The 19,224-nt window shown below is 39.2% G+C and overlaps 1 protein-coding gene across 5 annotated transcripts in view; it reads right to left on the reverse strand.

Moving 5' to 3' along the window:
- LOC124795006 (MAGUK p55 subfamily member 7) overlaps positions 1-19,224 on the reverse strand; it is a 268,265-nt gene that overhangs the window by 214,262 nt on the left and 34,779 nt on the right. For all 5 annotated transcript variants that reach the window (XM_047258764.1, XM_047258763.1, XM_047258766.1 and 2 more), the window contains exon 4: positions 13,764-13,895. In XM_047258764.1, coding sequence (XP_047114720.1) covers positions 13,764-13,895 — 132 coding nt within the window. The remainder of the gene's footprint in view (positions 1-13,763; positions 13,896-19,224) is intronic.

The raw sequence follows: 19,224 nt of genomic DNA on the forward strand, positions 1-19,224 counted from the left end.
CATTCTACATTCGGACATGACATGTTTATTCCACATCAAGTGGGACTACATTTGCTTCATGGGGATTTTATATGTGTGAGGGGATTACTCTATACTGCTGCGAAAGAAAAAGGTTAAAAAAAACTTGTACACTTGGAAATACAACTTTGATTTTGAGCTTATGACAGCATATGCCACCTGGGGAATAGAAGATGTACTGATAATGGTTTCAATGTTGTCCACCAACAGACATTATAGTGGTATACCTACCAGAGTGCCATCTGTGTCTACCCTTTAGTATGGAGTGATCACAGCCAGAAGGCTCAATGTGGTACAGACCATGCCATGAAGATGCACTCGTGGTTCCTACAGCCAAATGAGTGATTTTGAAAGGGGTCAAACTATGGCTTTCCGAGTGGTGGGATGGTCCTTTCAGAGAACTACTGCTCAAGTTGGATGTGCTGCATCAGTTGTGCAACAATGCTTGTGGTCACGTGAACATTCTCACACCTGGAGACAAGGTTCTGGATGTCCAAGCAGCACAGATGCCTACCAGAATCACCATACTGTAAGGGCAGCTGTGGCAGATTGTACAGCTACCACAGCACAGATAAGAGGGTTTGTGAGCCCAGATGTATCAACACAGATTGTTGTGAACTGACTGTAAGACTAAGGGCATGCACATCTCCAGCCTGTCTTCCTCTCACGTTACAGCGTTGCTGTGCATGGCTCAACTGGTGCCATCGGAGGATCACTTGGAAGATGGAACAGCATGCCATGGTCTTCAGCGATGAAAGCCGATTCTATCCACATGCAAGTGATGTTTACACATATGACACAGACCTGGTGAGCACAGTCTCGTAGAGTACATTTATCCAAGGCACACTTATCCTACAGTCTGCCTTATGGTCTGGGGGCGAAACGCTACAACTCTTGTTCATCTTCGGCATTTCTGGAGGTGATGCTAACCAGCAGTTGGTACACACAGAATGTTGTTGGACCCATTCTTTTGGCATTCTTGTAACAGGAAGGTGATGTGTTGTTCCAACAGGATAATGCACACTCACACATTGTCTATGAAACTTGACATACTCTGCAAGACGTGTAGCAACTTCCCTGGCTAGCATGATCTACAGACTTGTCTCCAAACACATGTGGGACACGATAGGGTGAGAAGTGAATTGTGCGACTCATCAACCAACAACTCTTACAGAATTATGTGAACGGGTCAAGCAGGTATGGGATAACATATCTGAGGACAGTATTCGCCATCTGTTATGATTGAATTGATGCCACAGCCAGAGCTTGCATTGCTGCCTGTGGAGGCTACACCATGTACTAATATGGGCATTTCAGCATGAATTGATACCTGGTACCTCAAAACTGCTTGTGTTACTGATCTGTAAATGTAATCACTTCACGTACTCCATGTGCACTGTCGCAACAATAAATCTTGAGTGAATTGGAAAGCTCTAGAGGGATGTAATTTTTTTTTCCCCCCAGCAGTGTATATAGACTACTGATGATCATGGAATAGAAAAGAATGAGTACATCAGGGCATCAAGAAGATCTGTTGCCAGATGGATAGTGGTGTGTCATAAGTCTTACCACAGATACTGAATATGGGGCTGATCCTGCCTTACACCCTTGTGATAAGAACCACCACTGGTGTTCATAAATCAAGGTCTTGTTGATAGGTAATGTATGCATGCTTAAAACAATTATACAAATTATACATACATGTTCTGTCTGCTCCACATGATCTTTGCCTAAGACACTTGAAGGCATTCTGACTCCAAGGGATCTAGCTTTCAGATCCTGTAAGTGAGGTAACCAGTTGGCTTATGATAACATATAGTGCCAAGACACCTCGTCCAAATTTCAAAACTCCAGAAACGTCTATTATACATATGCCACTGGGATTAACTATAGGACAAGAAAGGTTTAAATCAACATACACGCACTTCTCTACAGATAATCTGAAACCAGTATATTACATTATTTCCTCCAATACTGTAATAGATAAAGTGGTAGCAACCTTGAAAATATGTCAAAGCATAATACATTAGCCCAATCTGCCTTAATAGACTACTGTTTACTCCCTTTAGTTAAGAGGTGACCAAACAGCAAAAGAAAAAAGTGGAATCTTACAATCGCAAGGAAAGAATTAGCATATAAATAAGACAAAATAATTTTCAGCAGAAGAATTAAAAGCTTAAGAGGTAACATTATGAGTAGAAAAGGAACTCCACTGTTTCACACACATGGAGAGTGGATAGGTGGACAGAGTACACTGATGGCCTCTCGGAGCATGAGGAACTCTCTGCTGATATGACAGAAGACGTAATCAGTGATGATTTGGAAGACAGAAGGGATCCTGTGTTGGGAGAGAGTTTCACACAGCTTTGTAAGACTTATGACCAAACTAGGCAAAAGAAATAGATAATACTCCTTCAGAATTTGTCAAATCATTGGAAAAGTTGCAAACAGTTGATTATTCAAGTTAGAAAGTAAAATCTATGAGACTAGATACATGCCATTGGTCTTAGAATATCATCCTTACAATCCCAAAGATAAAAGGGCAGATAAATACAAGAAATAATGCACAATCAAGTTGACAGCTTATGCTTCCAAGTTGCTCATGAGATAGTATACTGGAAAAGAAAATTGAGGATCTGTTAAGACGACAATCATTTGGCTTTACAAAGCTAAAGCCAGAAGAGAGGCGATTCTGACATTGTGCGTGTCAATGAAAGCAAGACTTAAGATAGAATCAGAACACTTTCATAAGATCTGACAACCTAGATAAAGCATTTAATTACATAATATCACGCAAAGTGTTGAAAATGTTCAGAAAGGTAAGTATAAGGTGTAGGAAACGGGGGTAATATACAGTGTGAGCCAAAAATGACTTTACAACTTTGGAATGATACAGAAATTTATTGAGATACTTTACAGAACAGTAGATGTGTTACTTTGTAGTAAACAACCTCATGTTTCATCAAATAGTGCATCAGTAGCCCCATTCCTCCACCAGGAGCACAAGCTTAGTGAACAGTTGATATGACTATTTTCATTGGTGCAGTGTGTGCTCACTCTGCATTTTGGTTTCATGAGGCGAACTCTGCAACACCGTTTGGTAAATTTCACATCAAACGTAAGTCCAAAATGACTTTACACAGGGTGTATAAGTGGACATTTTTCAAAATGTCTGCTTGTGTCTGTGTATGTGCGGATGGATATGTGTGTGTGTGTGCGAGTGTATACCTGTCCTTTTTTCCCCCTAAGGTAAGTCTTTCCGCTCCCGGGATTGGAATGACTCCTTACCCTCTCCCTTAAAACCCACATCCTTTCGTCTTTCCCTCTCCTTTCCTCTTTCATGATGAAGCAACCGTTTGTTGCGAAAGCTAGAATTTTGTGTGTATGATTCTGTTTGTTTGTGTGTCTATCGACCTGCCAGCGCTTTCGTATGGTAAGTCACATCATCTTTGTTCTTAGATATATTTTTCCCGCGTGGAATGTTTCCCCAAACCACCTTCCCTACCCTCTGGCTCCTACCCTTGTAACCGCCCCCGGTGTAAAACCTGTCCTATGCACCCTCCCACCACCACCTACTCCAGTCCTGTAACCCGGAAGGTGTACACGATCAAAGGCAGAGCCACGTGTGAAAGCACCCACGTGATTTACCAACTGACCTGCCTACACTGTGAAGCTTTCTATGTGGGAATGACCAGCAACAAACTGTCCATTCGCATGAATGGACATAGGCAGACAGTGTTTGTTGGTAATGAGGATCACCCTGTGGCTAAACATGCCTTGGTGCATGGCCAGCACATCTTGGCACAGTGTTACACCGTCCGAGTTATCTGGATACTTCCCACTAACACCAACCTGTCAGAACTCCGGAGATGGGAACTCGCCCTTCAGTATATCCTCTCTTCTCGTTATCCGCCAGGCCCCAACCTTCGCTAATTTCAAGTTGCCGCCGCTCATACCTCACCTGTCTTTCAACAACATCTTTGCCTCTTTACTTCCGCCTCGACTGACATCTCTGCCCAAACTCTTTGCCTTTACAAATGTCTGCTTGTGTCTGTGTATGTGCGGACGGATATGTGCGTGTGTGCGAGTGTATACCTGTCCTTTTTGCCCCCTAAGGTAAGTCTTTCCGCTCCCGGGATTGGAATGACTCCTTAACTTCTCCCTTAAAACCCACATCCTTTCGTCTTTCCCTCTCCTTCCCTCTTTCCTGATGAAGCAACTGTTTGTTGCGAAAGCTTGAATTTTGTGTGTATGTTTGTGTGTCTATCAACCTGCCAGTGCTTTTGTTTGGTAAGTCTCATTTTTATATATATATATATATATATATATATATATATAGAGAGAGAGAGAGAGAGAGAGAGAGAGAGAAGGGGGGGGGGAGAAGGGGGGGGGGGGGGGGAGGATCTGTATACGTATGGATTTGCGATCAAGTGAACCATTCTGTAGTGTTACAAAGTCTGAACTTGCCATGTGGTAGGTGTATACCAGTACAGACTGTACACTATGTCTACTTTTGATATAGTCATACACAAACTATCATTTTTGCAACAGGATGAAATGTCATAACTTTATGCAGTGACAACAATAATCAGATGTAAAATATATATGTGGTAAAGCGCTCAAGAGCAAGCAGAATTTTATTGAAAGTGGTACATCCAGTAATTTTCTTGCTAAGAAACAACATCAAATCTAATTTGCTGTGGTTCTGGAAAAGCAGTTTTGCTTGACAAGATCTCCCTCAACTTGTCATACATATTCACCCCATGAAAACATTAAAGACTCATCACACCAAATATCAAAAGATGTTGTTATGATCTTCAGTCCGAAGACTGGTTTGATGCAGCTCTCCATGCTACTCTATCCTGTGCAAGCCTCTTCCTCTCTGATGAACTGCCACAGCCTACATCCTTCTCAATCTGTTTAGTGTATTCATCTCTTGGTTTCCCTCTACAATTTTTACCCTCCACACTTCCCTCCTATACTAAGTTGGTGATCCCTCATTGCCTCAGAACATGTCCTAGTTAAGTTGTGCCACAAATTCCTTTTCTCCCCAATTCTATTCAGTACCTCCTCATTAGTTACATGGTCTACCCATCTAACCTTCAGCACCATTTTGTAGCACCACATTTCAAAAACTTCTATTCTCTTCTTGTCTAAACTGTTTATCATCCATGTTTCACTTTCATACATGGCTACATTCCAAACAAATACTTTCAGAAAAGTCTCCTTGATACTTAAATCTATGCTCAATGTTAACAAATGTCTCTACTTAGAATTGCTTTCCTTGCCATTGCCAGTCTACATTTTATATCCTCTCTATTCTGGCTATCATCTGTTATTTTGCTGCCCAAATAGCAAACCTCATCTACTACTTTAAGTGACTCATTTCCTAATGGATTCCCTCAGCATCACCTGATTAAATTTGACTACATTCCATTATCTTTGCTTTGCTTCTTTCAAGACACTGTCCATTCCCATTCAACTGCTCTTCCAATTCCTTCACTGTGTCTGACAGAATTACAATGTCATTTGCAAACCTCAAAGTTTCTTCTCCCTGGGTTTTAATTCCTACTCCAAATTTTTCTTTTGTTTCCTTCACCGCTTGCTCAATATACAGACTAAATAACATTGGAGATAGGCTAAAACCCTGTCTCACTTCCTTCTCAACCACTACTTACCTTTCGTGCCCCTCGATCTGCTCCCTGTATTCTACCCCTGCCCATGCCCAAAAGAGAGTATTCCAGTTAATACCGTCAAAAGCTTTCTCTAAGACTACAAATACTATAAACGTAGAATTGCCTTTCCTTAACCTCTCTTCTAAGTCATAGGATCAGTAGTGCCACACGTGTTCCTACTTTTCTATGGAATTCAAATTGATCTTCCCCAAGGTCAGCTTTTACCAGCTTTTCCATTCGTCTGTATAGGATTTTTGATAGTATTTTGCAACTGTGACTTATTAAACTGATAGTACGGTAATTCTCACACCTGTCAGCACATGCTTTCTTTGAAATTGGAGTTATTACAGTCTCCTTGAAGTCTGAGAGTATTTCACCTATCTCATACATCTTGCTCACTAGATGGAAGAATTTTGTTATGACTGGCTCTCCCAAGGCTGTCAGTAATTCTAATGGAATGTTGTCTGCGCCCAGGGCGTTGTTTTGACTTAGTCCTTATACTGCTCTGTCAAATTCTTCAAGCAATAACATATCTCCCATCTCATCTTCAACTACATCCTCTTCCATTTCCATAATACTACTCTCCAGTACATCGCCCCTGTATACACCCTCTATGTACTCCTTCCACCTTTCTGCTTTCCCTTCTTCACTTAGGACTGGTTTTCCATCTGAGCCCTTGATGTTCATACAGGTGGTTCTCTTTTCTCCAAAGATCTCTTTAATGTTCCTGTAGACAACATCTACAATAATACAATGTGTACATAAAGTCCAAGGAACACTTTCAATTATTTATTGCACAAGAACTTAACATGGTACAGATGTCATACAAATTACATTTTGAAGAGAAACTCTGAAAGGTTTTTTTTTTTTTTTTTTTTCTTTCTTCAAACATTCAATATGCAAAAAATGAGTTATCCGGCAGATGTCAATACGTTAATCGAATTCTTGCCGTACCAGTCCCATCATGCATGCCATCACTGACTGTGTCAGTCACTTCCCGTATTCTCTCCTGGAGCTCTGCTACATCACATGGTACAGGCAGTACATACACCAGATCTTTAATGTGTCCCCACAGAAAAAAAAGTCACACGGAGTGAGGTCTGGTGATTGGGAAGGCCATTTTATGAAACAGCTGTCCCCTTTTGTAGCACAGCCAATTCATCGATGCGGCAGCTCCGTGTTCAGGTACCCACAAACTTCACGATGAAAATGGTGTGGAGCCCCATCCTGCTGAAAGATGAATGGAGAGTCCGATTGCATTTGAGTCATCAGCCATTGCTGCAACATGACCAAGTAGGAATATCCAGTGCCAGTGCTTTTGGGGAAGAAGAATGGTCCGTACAGTTTTCGACGTGACAAGGCACAAAAAAATTTACCTTTGGGGAATCACGCTCAAATTCAATGCATTCATGTGGATGCTTTGTACCCCAGATTCGACAATTATGCCTGTTCACTTTGCCATTAGTGTGAAAAGTGGCTTCAATACTAAAAATTAAGCGATCAACAATGCCACCCCCTTCCTCATTCAGTTGGCTTCTGCACTAGCTCCAATTTCAATGGTTTCATAGACAGCTTCTGTCGCAGGACTTTCCACAATGTCATTGGAGCCATTTCGAGTTCACGGGATGCACGACACACTGATTTCTTTTGACTCCTTATGAACGTCTCTCATATGCACTCCACATTCACTTCACTCACACTGGACATCCACTTCTCTTTGCTGAGCACAAGCAACCTGTCGTAACAAATTTGTTGTGACAGTGGCAAATGGCTTTCCTTGTTGATTGCTTCTTGCCAAAGTTGGTTTTAAACATCTGTTGAACAGCTACAGCACACTTGTTTTTGTCTAACTCCAACACACAGAAAGCTCGCTCCACACCTGAACTCGCCATGTTTGCGACTAGCACTGACTATTGGCAAATTACCAAACTATGCTGTGGCGGTATACATGAAACAAAACTTTCAGGGTTTCTCTACAAAACGACATATGTATGGTATCTGTACAATGTTTGGTTCTTGTGCAATAAATAATCGAAACTGTACCCAGACTTTATGTACACCCTGTATATGTTTCCACATCCTTACATTTGTCCTCTAGCCATTCCTGCTTAGCTATTTTGCTTTTCCTGTCGATCTCATTTCTGAGATGTTTGTATTTCTCTTTGCCTGCTTCATTTACTGCATTTTTATATTTTCTCCTTTCATCAATTAAATTCAATATCTCTTGTGTTACCCAAGGATTTCTACTTGTCCTCGTCTTTTTACCTACTTGATCCTCTACCGCCTTCAGTATTTCATCTCTCAAGGCTACCCATTCTTCTTCTTCTGAATTCTTTTGCCCTGTTCTTGTAAATCGTTCCCTAATGCTCCCTCTGAAATTCTCTACAATCTCTGGTTCTTCCAGGTTATCCAGGTCGAATCTTCTAAAATTCCTGCCTTTTTGTGGCTTCTTCAGTTTTAATCTACTGTTCACAACCAATAAATCATGGACAGAGTCCACTGCCCCTGGAAATGTCTTAAAATTTAAAATCTGTTTCCTAAATCTCTGTTTTACCATTATATAATTAATCTGAAACCTTCCAGTGTCTTCAGGTCTCTTCCATGCATACAGCAATCTTTCATGATTCTTAAACCAAGTGTTAGCTATGATTAAGTTATGCTCTGTGCAAATTTCTACCAGGCAGTTTCCTCTTTCATTTCTTACCCCCCCCCAGTCCATATTCACCTGCTACTTTTCATTCTCTCCCTTCTCCTACTATCAAATTCCAGTCCCCCATGACTATTAAATTTTCATCTTTCTTAACTATATGAATAATTTCTTTTATCTCATCACATATTTCTTCAATATCTTCATCATTTGCAGAGCTAGTTGGCATATAAACTTGCACTACTGTGGTAGGTGTGGGCTTCATGTCTATCTTGGCTACAATAATGCATTCACTATGCTGTTCTTAGTAGCTTATCAGCATTCTTTTTTTTATTATTCATTATTAAAACTACTCCTGCATTACCCCTATTTGATTTTGTATTTATAACCCTGTATTCACTTGACCAGAAATTCTGTTCCTCCTGCCACCAAACTTCACTAATTCCCACTATATCTAATTTAACCTATACATTTCCCTTTCTAAATTTTCCAACCTACCTGCCTGATTAAGGGCCCTAACATTCCACACTCCAATCCATAGAATGCTAGTTTTGTTCCTCCTGATAATGATGTCCTCCTGAGTAGTCCCACCCAGAGATCTGAATGGTGGACCATTTTATGTCCTTTATCCAAGAGGACGCCATCATCATTTAACCATACAGTAAAGCTCCATGCCCTCAGGAAAAGTTATGGCTCTAGTTTCCCCTTGCTTTCAGCCATTCACAGTACCAGCACAATTTTTGCCCCTTTGCCCCTGCAACTGCTGAAAAGGCTGCTGCCTATTTTCAGGAACCGCATGTCTGTGTGGCCTCTCAACAGATACCCCTCCATTGTGGTTGCACCTACAGTATGGCCATCTGTATCGCTGAGGCATGCAAGCCACCCCACCAATGGCAAGGTCCATAGTTCGGGGGGATGGGGGGGGGGGGGGGCATATAAGTAACAAATTCCTGCACTGCTGGGCTATTTCTCATCTTGGCTGTGGAGTGTCCTGGCATGCAATTACCACAACACAAGTTATTGCACTGACCGCTTTCATCAACCTTAATTTCTGATAGGTATCATGGTAGTAGGGAAGAAGAAAGGTCGACTTCAGTTTATTGAGAGAAGTCTAGGAAAATGTTGCTAATCTATAATGGGGAGTGTTTACAAAACACTTGTGTGACTCATTCTTAATTACTACTGGAGTGTTTGGGTTCCCCATGAAGTCAGATTAAAGGGACACATTGAAGCAATTCAGTGTTCCATTAACATAAGATACCAAAGAAATAGGGCTAATTTCTGAGTGGAGAAATATTAAATATGGTGAGTCACAAGGTTGTGTTTGGTCCACTCCTGTTCTCAATCTATGTAAATAACTTACTAGGGGCACTGGAGGACTCTTCATAAATTGAGATCTTTGGTGATTAAAATAGTATGCAGTAAAAAGCCTAAACACTTCAACAACAGATACAGCTTGGGAATAATGGAATAGGCTTACATCTGGTTCACAGCAAACAGCTTAATCCTTAAGCGTATAAAGAGTCATATTATGCACTCCACACAAATCAAAATTACTTATACAAACCAAAAGTAGATACATGGCTGCACAATGGGTGAGGTTTCATGTATGTAGTTCATAGAAATTCAGATGGATAATAAACTGACGTGACACCAGCACTTGGATAAGTTAACCAAATATCTCAGTTCTGCCAACTTTTTCACTTAGAAACCTCTCTATCTGTGTTGGCCTACAGACAGGGTTTCTAGCATACTTTCATTCAATACTATTGGTAACCTTCATGGACGTTGCAGCTAGAGTAGAAAAGTATTTGTGCAACAGGACTATTGTGTGAAGCTGGCAACCAAACATCAGCCAAAATACTCTTGAGGGATCTAGGAATTCATAAACTTACTTGTCAATACACGTACTCCATAACCTTGTTTTAGAGTGAATTTGAGATAATTTATGCAGTTTATTATCACTATACTAGAAGTGATAATAATCTCTGTATCAACTATGTATGCCATCTAGGGTTTAGAAAAAAAAGTTTTATACTATGTAGCTTAAAACTCTAACAAGTTGCCAGTAGATGTCACGCAGGAAGCTGGAAATTTCCCAAATATTAGCCACTCCTTCTACAGTTTATCAGGGGTGTAAATTCCAGATAATTCTAAAGTTTGTATTAAACAGATTTTGACTTTGCTAGTGTACAGTGTTCTATTGAAAGTTACACAAATGTTTAGTGTGAAATATTTGAGATAAAAGGCAACTGAGTAGATTATCAGGCGAAGTTGTGTTTTGGATTTACCATTCCATCAATGCCGAGATCATTACAGGTGGAGCACAAGCTCTGATTAGAGAATAATGTGAAAGCAAACTGGGCAAAGAAACCATCTTAACATATGCCTTTACCCTTTGTACCTCCATAATTTGAGTAGCTAAAATTAAATTCTTCAGCGGACATGGGTTGAGGGGAAAATATAAAAAAAAATAATAATTTATTTCAAAGAATGAAATTTCTATTGAAACAACTGTATGTTGCAGGTCTGCAACCCTGTGACATCAAGGCATTATGTTTACGTATGAAGTATACCGTTTCAGATGTGCTACTTGATATAAAACCTCTTGAAACAATTATTGAGTTTGTTGAAACAGAGTTCAACACCACAGTTTTCACACAGTCTGTACATAGCCTAATCCTTTTGTCATCCCACATTGGTCAATGACCAACTTAGTTCTCATGTATATATTTTGGTGGAACATACTATGAGAGGCCTTTGTGTTTCTTTGTTTGAATATCCTCTTCCACTGAGGCTCAAGATTTTTTTCATCCAGATGGTCTTGTGTTTAGACTGCACAGTACTTCTGCCAAATCAAATGGGATTTCTGCTAAATTCATTCTTTTCTCTGAATATCCTGTCTCTTTTTGCACACATTTGTGGAGCAATGATGAATTTCCTACAATACTGTCAAAAAATATTTTTTCAAAAAGGTAAAATGTACAGATACGTCATCTCTTGTTCCTCAAGACTGTTTGGTACCTCCCCATAACAATGTCGATCAGTTCCATCTCACCCACATGCCAATTATATTCTCCAATAAACAATGGCCTGTCAGTGGAAATATATTTTTTTCTGAGATTTTTCATAGTGCTGATCCTGTAATTTAGACATTTCCATTGCAAATGTTGATGGCACAGTTGCTATCTTACTATCCCTCCCACTAACTACATAAACTGCTCCACTGACGTCAGCGAGAGAATCTACCAAATATCCATGTTTCTTTTATTCTTCACAACTGATACTTACAGTATGGAATTCACTTTCTTCCAAAGGTACCTAGCCTAAGGATCTCCTGTTGATGCAAGTACTTCAGCAAAGGAACTGCTGCGTAGATATTATCAAAAAACAGACAATAATACTGATATCGCTTGCCAGACATACTACTACTATTTGAGAAAGCTCCCATAATTGGTTCTCTGTCTCTTACAAAATTCGCTTTATATATACGGTGGCTGATTTTTTGCGTTTCAAAGAAAGCTGACTTCAGACACATGTATCCTTGGAAAACAATTGAATTGACAAATACTCACAGCAGAGATACCTGGCAGGCAGAATCTCTGAGAACTTAGAAGAGGGAATGTTGGAGCACTGCAACTTTGTGAGTTCAGTTCTCTTTAAAAAGAGAGAGAGAGAGAGAGAGAGAGAAGACCTGCAATATGGTGATACAATGAATGGGTTAAGCAATTTACAGAAATCATGAAAAGCCTAAACCAGGATGGTCAGACACAGATTTGAACCTACATCAGTGTTGTTTTTCTCCTAATATACACACATAAATTAATTTACAAGTAATTTGTGTCATTATCAGTGTAAGAAGATCAGCAACTTAAGGTTTCCATTACTGCAATGATGGTACATTATACAAAACACATCCCATCTATGAACTTCCCTTTTTTCATTTATGCAGGTCATAATAAATGGTTTAGTGAAGTAATACAAATTCCTGCTTTCCTGAAAAGTTATCTTCACATGTCATCACAACAGTTTCCTTTAAGTTCATTAACTCAGAATATGTTAAAGCAGTTACTTTCAAAAAAAATTGCTATAAGTTTTTTTGCATCTCTGGGAAGAGAGTCAAATTACATAGAGCGTATCTGGCTGCAAGGAGGATGTGGAATTATTTGGGTCTGGGAGTTATCAAGAAATGATTGTTTTTGCTACATGTTTGTTTCGCTATATGTATTCTAACCAGAAACATTGTTGTCAGGGACCTAAATCGCATACAGACATGTGATCTATAGTCACTTCTATGTCATTTATTTCAAAACAAGTCAGGAGTACAGAGGTAATCACTAACACTCTTCTGCTAGCAGAGGAGACTTATTAGTTATGGGTGCATTACTGTAATTTTATATTGCAGACCTAGACTTTCATGCAGTAGTATGGTTAAACCCTTTCTTCTGCTAATGTGACTGAAGAGATAAGGCCACACTTCTTGATCTCTTACCACCAACAGATATACAAACATATGAGTGTTACTTCATCTGTGAGTTAAACTGGTATAGCCATGTTTCTCTGAGAGTTGAAAAGTCCAGTATTGACTTTGAAATCTTTAATCTTAACAGTAAACATTGCACAGAGATAGTTCCATTTTAATTATGTGGCTGGCAATGACTGAATTTTATTCTGAACATGAAAATGAGGACATTCCTAATGTTTCTAACACACTCACATTGTTGAAAGCATCTACAAAATATTATCTTCAAGCTGCTACACCTTATTTTTCTTGTATGTTTATCAAAACTGGATATACTTGTCACAGGCAGTGATCTATGATTCTTATTTTACAAAATAAGCTTATTTTCTCTCCACTGATTAGTGTGTTTTATTGTTTATTTTATATATTAAGTATGAGCCTGGACCAAAATCCCGTTGTTATCAAATCTTTCAGAGTGAATTCTCACATTTTTGACACTGGAGGGCGTGTATATTTCCATACAGTACATTTAGCAATTTCAACAGACAAAAGAAGCACACTTCTGATATACACTCTTTACTTTCATCTTCCACAAAATCAGTTTCAAACTGCAATTAAAGTTAAAGGAATTGACAATTTGAGTCCGTGAAAATAATGCATTGTACATCTAAGTCCACAGTGCTTTCAGGAATCACAATACCAGAAGTCAAAATTTCATAATACTTCTCATCAATACAAACGGCAGGCTTTAGGGTAATTTGTTTTAACAAAATTAATAATATGACAATAGTCTCTTGCAGCTGAAACATCAACTTTGTAAAACCTCTAATTTACACAAAACTACAGAATAACTGAAACACTCAAATTATAGACATCAGAAACTTGTTATCACAAACAACACGTCAACATCACAGTGAACACTAAAAAGGCCTCAAGAAATGTAATTTTAAATAAAACATACCAGTGGTTCACTACTCTTCACAAGTTGCACTATCTTAATGGTTTCTTCATCCTCATCAACCTCCAATGGAATTTCCGGAAGACGAGGGAAATAGTCCTTCTGGGCCACAGCATCATGTGCACATAACAAACCCTAAGAAAACATAATTTCTTTTTTTAATATAGGAATTCCCATGACTGTTTTAAGTGGCTTTAGGAGTTAACCACATACACCAAGACGCTAACTCATGAACTATATGCCTAGTTCCCTATGATAATTTTGGTTATTTGATGCATCTATACAATTTAATATGCTCCAGTTTTCTTTCTCAGTGAGTTGGAGGTAGTATAAAGTTCTTGGGTTTTAGGCCAAGTGAGTTCATTAAAATGGCACAATGCGTGTCACTCCCATCATCTTCTGGCAAAGTGTTGAGACTGCACTTTGATTAGCCCTATGTATGCACTGCAGTGTGGTGGGCACACCCTTCCTTCGCCACAGGGTGGGTGGGGATGGATGAGAATCCATGCCAGAGTCCCAGGGTAGACAATCAAACTCCACCTCATGCGCCTTATGGATGTCTCTCATATAGGAGTGCTCACAGTGTATTGTGGACAGTAATGGGTCCAAACCACAACTTAATAACATAGTTGGTACCTATCATCTCTGTTTATGTTGTCCCAATGTCTACTCGTCCTGCAGAGCAGTCTCATCCATTCAAAATTAAACACATGGCTTTGTTCCAAGGTGTGTTCAACGACTCCTGTTTTGTCTTTGTGCCCCAGGCAAATACATCTGGCACACTTCCAGTTGCATTGCTGAATGCAGCCTTGTGTCTGCCCACTGTACAACATGTGACTCTCTCACAATGAATGCTATAGATGCCAGGTGTGCACAGTCCCACCAAATCCTTAACTGACCCAACTAGATCACTAATCACCTGCCATGGTTGGTAGATTGTTTTAAGATATTTCTTAAGCGCCTTTCTGAACTTTGCTGTGGGTGGTCATAGAAATAGCAAAAACTTCAGTTTCTTGTCCTAGTTCCATGTTATAATACTAACACAGGAAGAGATCAAATAACATACAAAGAGGAAAATAACACAGGACTGACTAACCATACTGGGACTTAAGTGTGGCCTTTCCCCCACCCCCACTCACCAGACTGGAGCGCCTATATAAGGATAACCAAGATATTGTCTTGACACTTACCAGAAGATGTGGGGGTGACATTCATCAAAGCAGTAAACCATTTCAATGAACTCACTAGGTTGGAAACCCAAGAGCTTTATGCTATTTAAAGCTAAGTAACTATGAATCGCAGATCCCTGAAAAAGATATTAAGGGGCACTACATGAACAATGAAATCTCTTTGTGCCCAGGTAGATTACAATGCAATGCTTTCAAAATCTACATCAATAAAGTGCCAATCTGGCTTCCTTTGCACTTAATATTTGCCACTACTCTGACCAGAGAAGAATGCCAACATTTTTTTAATCATCCTCTTACATGACAATTTTCTGGAGTATTTCAATAAAAATCAAAGAAATATTTACCCCAAGAAATTGCCACTGAGATTTATTCTGTAAAGTTAATAGCTAAACATCATACAAAAGTCTCTTCTTATAACTATTTCAAAAATATTACTGTAAACTATAGACTAGACATAAATACCGATTCCAGACGAACTGGACCACCCACAACCAAACAACACTTAACAGAAACTTTCACAACTCACCTAAAGTTCAAAGCAGAGTGACGTAAAATGTAGACATAGCCATACATACAGAAAAACTTGGTTGCTAATGAAAAACAGCACAGGGAATTGCTTTTTGCTTCCAAATCATTTGTTTTGGGCAATGTCACCCATCTTCAGATGGGCTGACAGTCCCTTCATAATACGTTACTCTGTAACTATAGCATATGATCTGAACATGGATGACATTGCCTGAAACAGGTAACTTGGAAAAAGCAGTGATCTGCAGACTGAAAAAAATTAGGTAGTTTCGTACAACTAAGGACTGTGGATACTCCCTGATGCCAACTACACCCAGTTTTGAGAAGAATAGCGAATCCTCAAAATTATGAAACGAAATTAAATGCTAACTTCCTACAAACTATTTTCACATAGAAGTTCTCTGTCATAAATTTGTTGACACAATCGTGTCTAATATTCCTTCTAAAACACCTCTCATAATGTGTAGATAGCTGATTTCCTATTTCAAGAGGCTGCAGGCACACAAATATGCCACACAAGTACTAACATACAACCAGTATTTGACTAATTCAGAAGTTGATCTGCAAAATCAGACAAAGATTTCAATCAATGTTGACACACACTTTAAGTGTATAAAGCATTTAACATTATGAAAGACCAACTACGGGGGTAATGTTGAAAAGGTACAAACTTCTGTTACACAGGTATCTACACCACATTGTTATTGCTCTATTCACAACAGTTCTAGAAGAATAATTTGTAGTTTTCATTTTGAATCTTGATTGTCTTTTATCATACGCAATATGATAAATAATAATAATGGCATGTGACGAGGGCCTCCCGTCGGGTAGACCGCTCGCCTGGTGCAAGTCTTTCGAGTTGACGCCACTTCGGCGACTTGCGCATTGATGGGGATGAAATGATGATGATTAGTGAAAACACAACACCTAGTCCCTGAGCGGAGAAAATCTCCGACCCAGCCGGGAATCAAACCCGGGCCCTTAGGATTAACAGTCTCTCGCGCTGACCACTCAGCTACCGGGGGCGGACTGCAATATGAGTATATTACAGTGGCTTTTATGCCATTTTCCAGCCATCGTGGCGCATTCTTTCCAAACACAAACTCTAGAGCTCATATATCAATCCATTACCTTTACATCACTTCTTGTCGCATGAAAGTAAGTCCCAATCAAAGTATTTTCCATTGGGAAACAAAGGGACAGGAAGGGTGAAGGGGGAGTATATGGATGGCAGTGGAGGAGACAACGGGGAGTGGGAGAGGAAGAAGATGATTGTAGGGTGTTCATTAGTTAAGTTAGTTTTATCTGTTAGTTCCTTCACATCACTGGGTAAGTATGCCACTCTAAAGGACAGTGTAAATCATTTTAGTTTATAGTATTACATTTAATAATATTACCGTCAATTCTGAACAGTGCTTAATGGCAGACAACAAACTTTGTATGGGAGTACATGTATTGTGAGACTATTGTCAGTATTTTCAACTGTTTAAAGTGGTGTACAAGAGGTTCTAGTGTGGGCACTACTTGTTATGATTACTACATGCTTCTATGTAACAGAAGATGTAGAGTTCCCCTCACATTATGATGCCACAAAACAATAGTGAATGCGAATGGGGAAAATACGAGGGGCATTCAATAAGTAATGCAACACATTTCTTTCTCAGGCAGTTTCGGCTGAAAAACTGTGGAATTTGTTGTGGTACAGTGTGGAATATTCATGCTTCAACCCCTAGAGTTTCATGAAGTTCCAATATGTGGCACTATATATAGCCTTCAAAATGGTATCTGTAACAGAGGTGCATTCCAAGAAGAGAGCTGTCATTGAGTTTCTTTTGGTGGAAAACCAGAGCATCACAAACATTCAAAGGCACTTGCAGAATGTCTACGGAGACATGGCAGTGAACAAAAGCACAGTGAGTGGTTGGGCAACTGTGAAGTATACTGTGCTACCCTCAGAAAACTGAAGAAAAGACTTCAGCGAGTTTGTTGCCACAAAAATGGAAATGAACTTCTCCTTCTACATGACAATACAAGATCTCACAGAAGTCTTTGCACCCATGAGCAGCTCACAAAACTTCACCTACAGCCTGGATCTCGTACCTTCCATCTATTTGGCCCAATGAAGGATGTACTCGATGGTAGGCAGTACATAGATGATGGGGAGGTTTGACGTCAACCGATACAGTGGTACCAAGCGGGAACACAGGTCCTCACAGTAACATGGAGTAAGGTTGTCACACTGAACAGAAATTATGTTGATAAACAGAGGTCTGTGGCCAAAAGAGTAGGGAATGATATGGTATTTTGGAATCCTGAATAAAACCAATCTGGTTTAAAAAGTGTTCCCTTACTTATTGAACGCCCCTTGTAAGTCAACTTTTTGACATTTTCACCTCCAAAGTAGCCACTGCCCATAAAGCAAAATCTGCAGAGCTTACACAGTCAAAAATGTCTGTAATAAATTCCCTGCTTCTACAAATATAAAACCATGAGAATTTACTACACTCTGATTCATTTACTGAGTTTTCCTCAATTATTTACAGTAGTATGGTTTGTTCTTGTGCAGCAAAGAACTGCATTTATTGTTGTTGTTTTTTATGAAGGCAATGGAGATCTGTTTGTAAAGGACCATTTAATACTTTTCTCAGCAACAATAGCTTAACTGTGTATGAATTTAAACAGTATAATGTAAGAAATTTATTTACATTGTTTTTAATTACAAACTGACACATCAGCTATATACAATTCAGCATCTTTGTATACTCTCTCTTGTGACTTGCCTCTTCCAAATTTTGTCATTTAACATGTAATGGTGATTAGTTATGAATATATGGCTCTCAGATCTGACACACATCACACATAATTCTGCAATTATGTCATCGGAGCAACTGCTCGACACTGTTATGTGGTTGCTACTGGCTTTGGCTTGTAACTAGCCCCTAGTAATGCATTGTGATTATACAAACTGTGAATGGACATTCTGGAGCATGGGCATACAAAACGCAGCAAGAACCTGGTATCCATGCTTCCTGCCAGCAGTAACCTCTTGATGACATCCAGCAGGTGTTACAAAGAAATGTAGCATAATTTATAGAACGGTATCTGGTGACAGACCTGAAAGTTGTGCATTCAATGGATCTGCCACGACAATTTCAAGCGCTAGATTAGATATGGGACTTTACATGTGGTTTGTTTGTTTATTTTAATGATCTATTCCCCTGAGCTAGTTGTGTAAATTCTGCAATTCATGCCTATAGCTATGCTTAACAAATTCAGATTTGTCCTGTTTCTGTAACCAAAGAACTGTCATACGATCACTTAAACTATTATTGATATCTCTGAGCATTTCGGCTATGTATTTCATGTGACTTATTCTTTATGGCAAACCATTTAAGAAAGTTAATATTTTTTTCCAAGGGTATTTGTAAACCTCCATTTTTAATTCTTTTTCTGATTCAGTTATTCTCCATTTTGTATGAACTTCCTGAAGTTTTTAACAGATTTTGTTCAATTTGTATACCTGTATATTTCCCAAGTTTACATTTTGTACCACTGGGGCTGATGAATTTTGTTGATAACTATATACTCACTTGGTTACATCACAGTTTACTTTTCTGCACGAGAGCAGGAATCTGTTTGATTTCTTCGATATGCCACTGGAAACATAATGTAGATACTTTTTACAATTCTGTCAGCTTTTTTTTCCCAAAATAAATCAAATCTTTTCTGCAAACTCTCCTTGGCTTTGA

Source organism: Schistocerca piceifrons, chromosome 4 (assembly GCF_021461385.2).
Source record: "Schistocerca piceifrons isolate TAMUIC-IGC-003096 chromosome 4, iqSchPice1.1, whole genome shotgun sequence".
In the NCBI taxonomy this organism is placed as follows: domain Eukaryota; kingdom Metazoa; phylum Arthropoda; class Insecta; order Orthoptera; family Acrididae; genus Schistocerca; species Schistocerca piceifrons.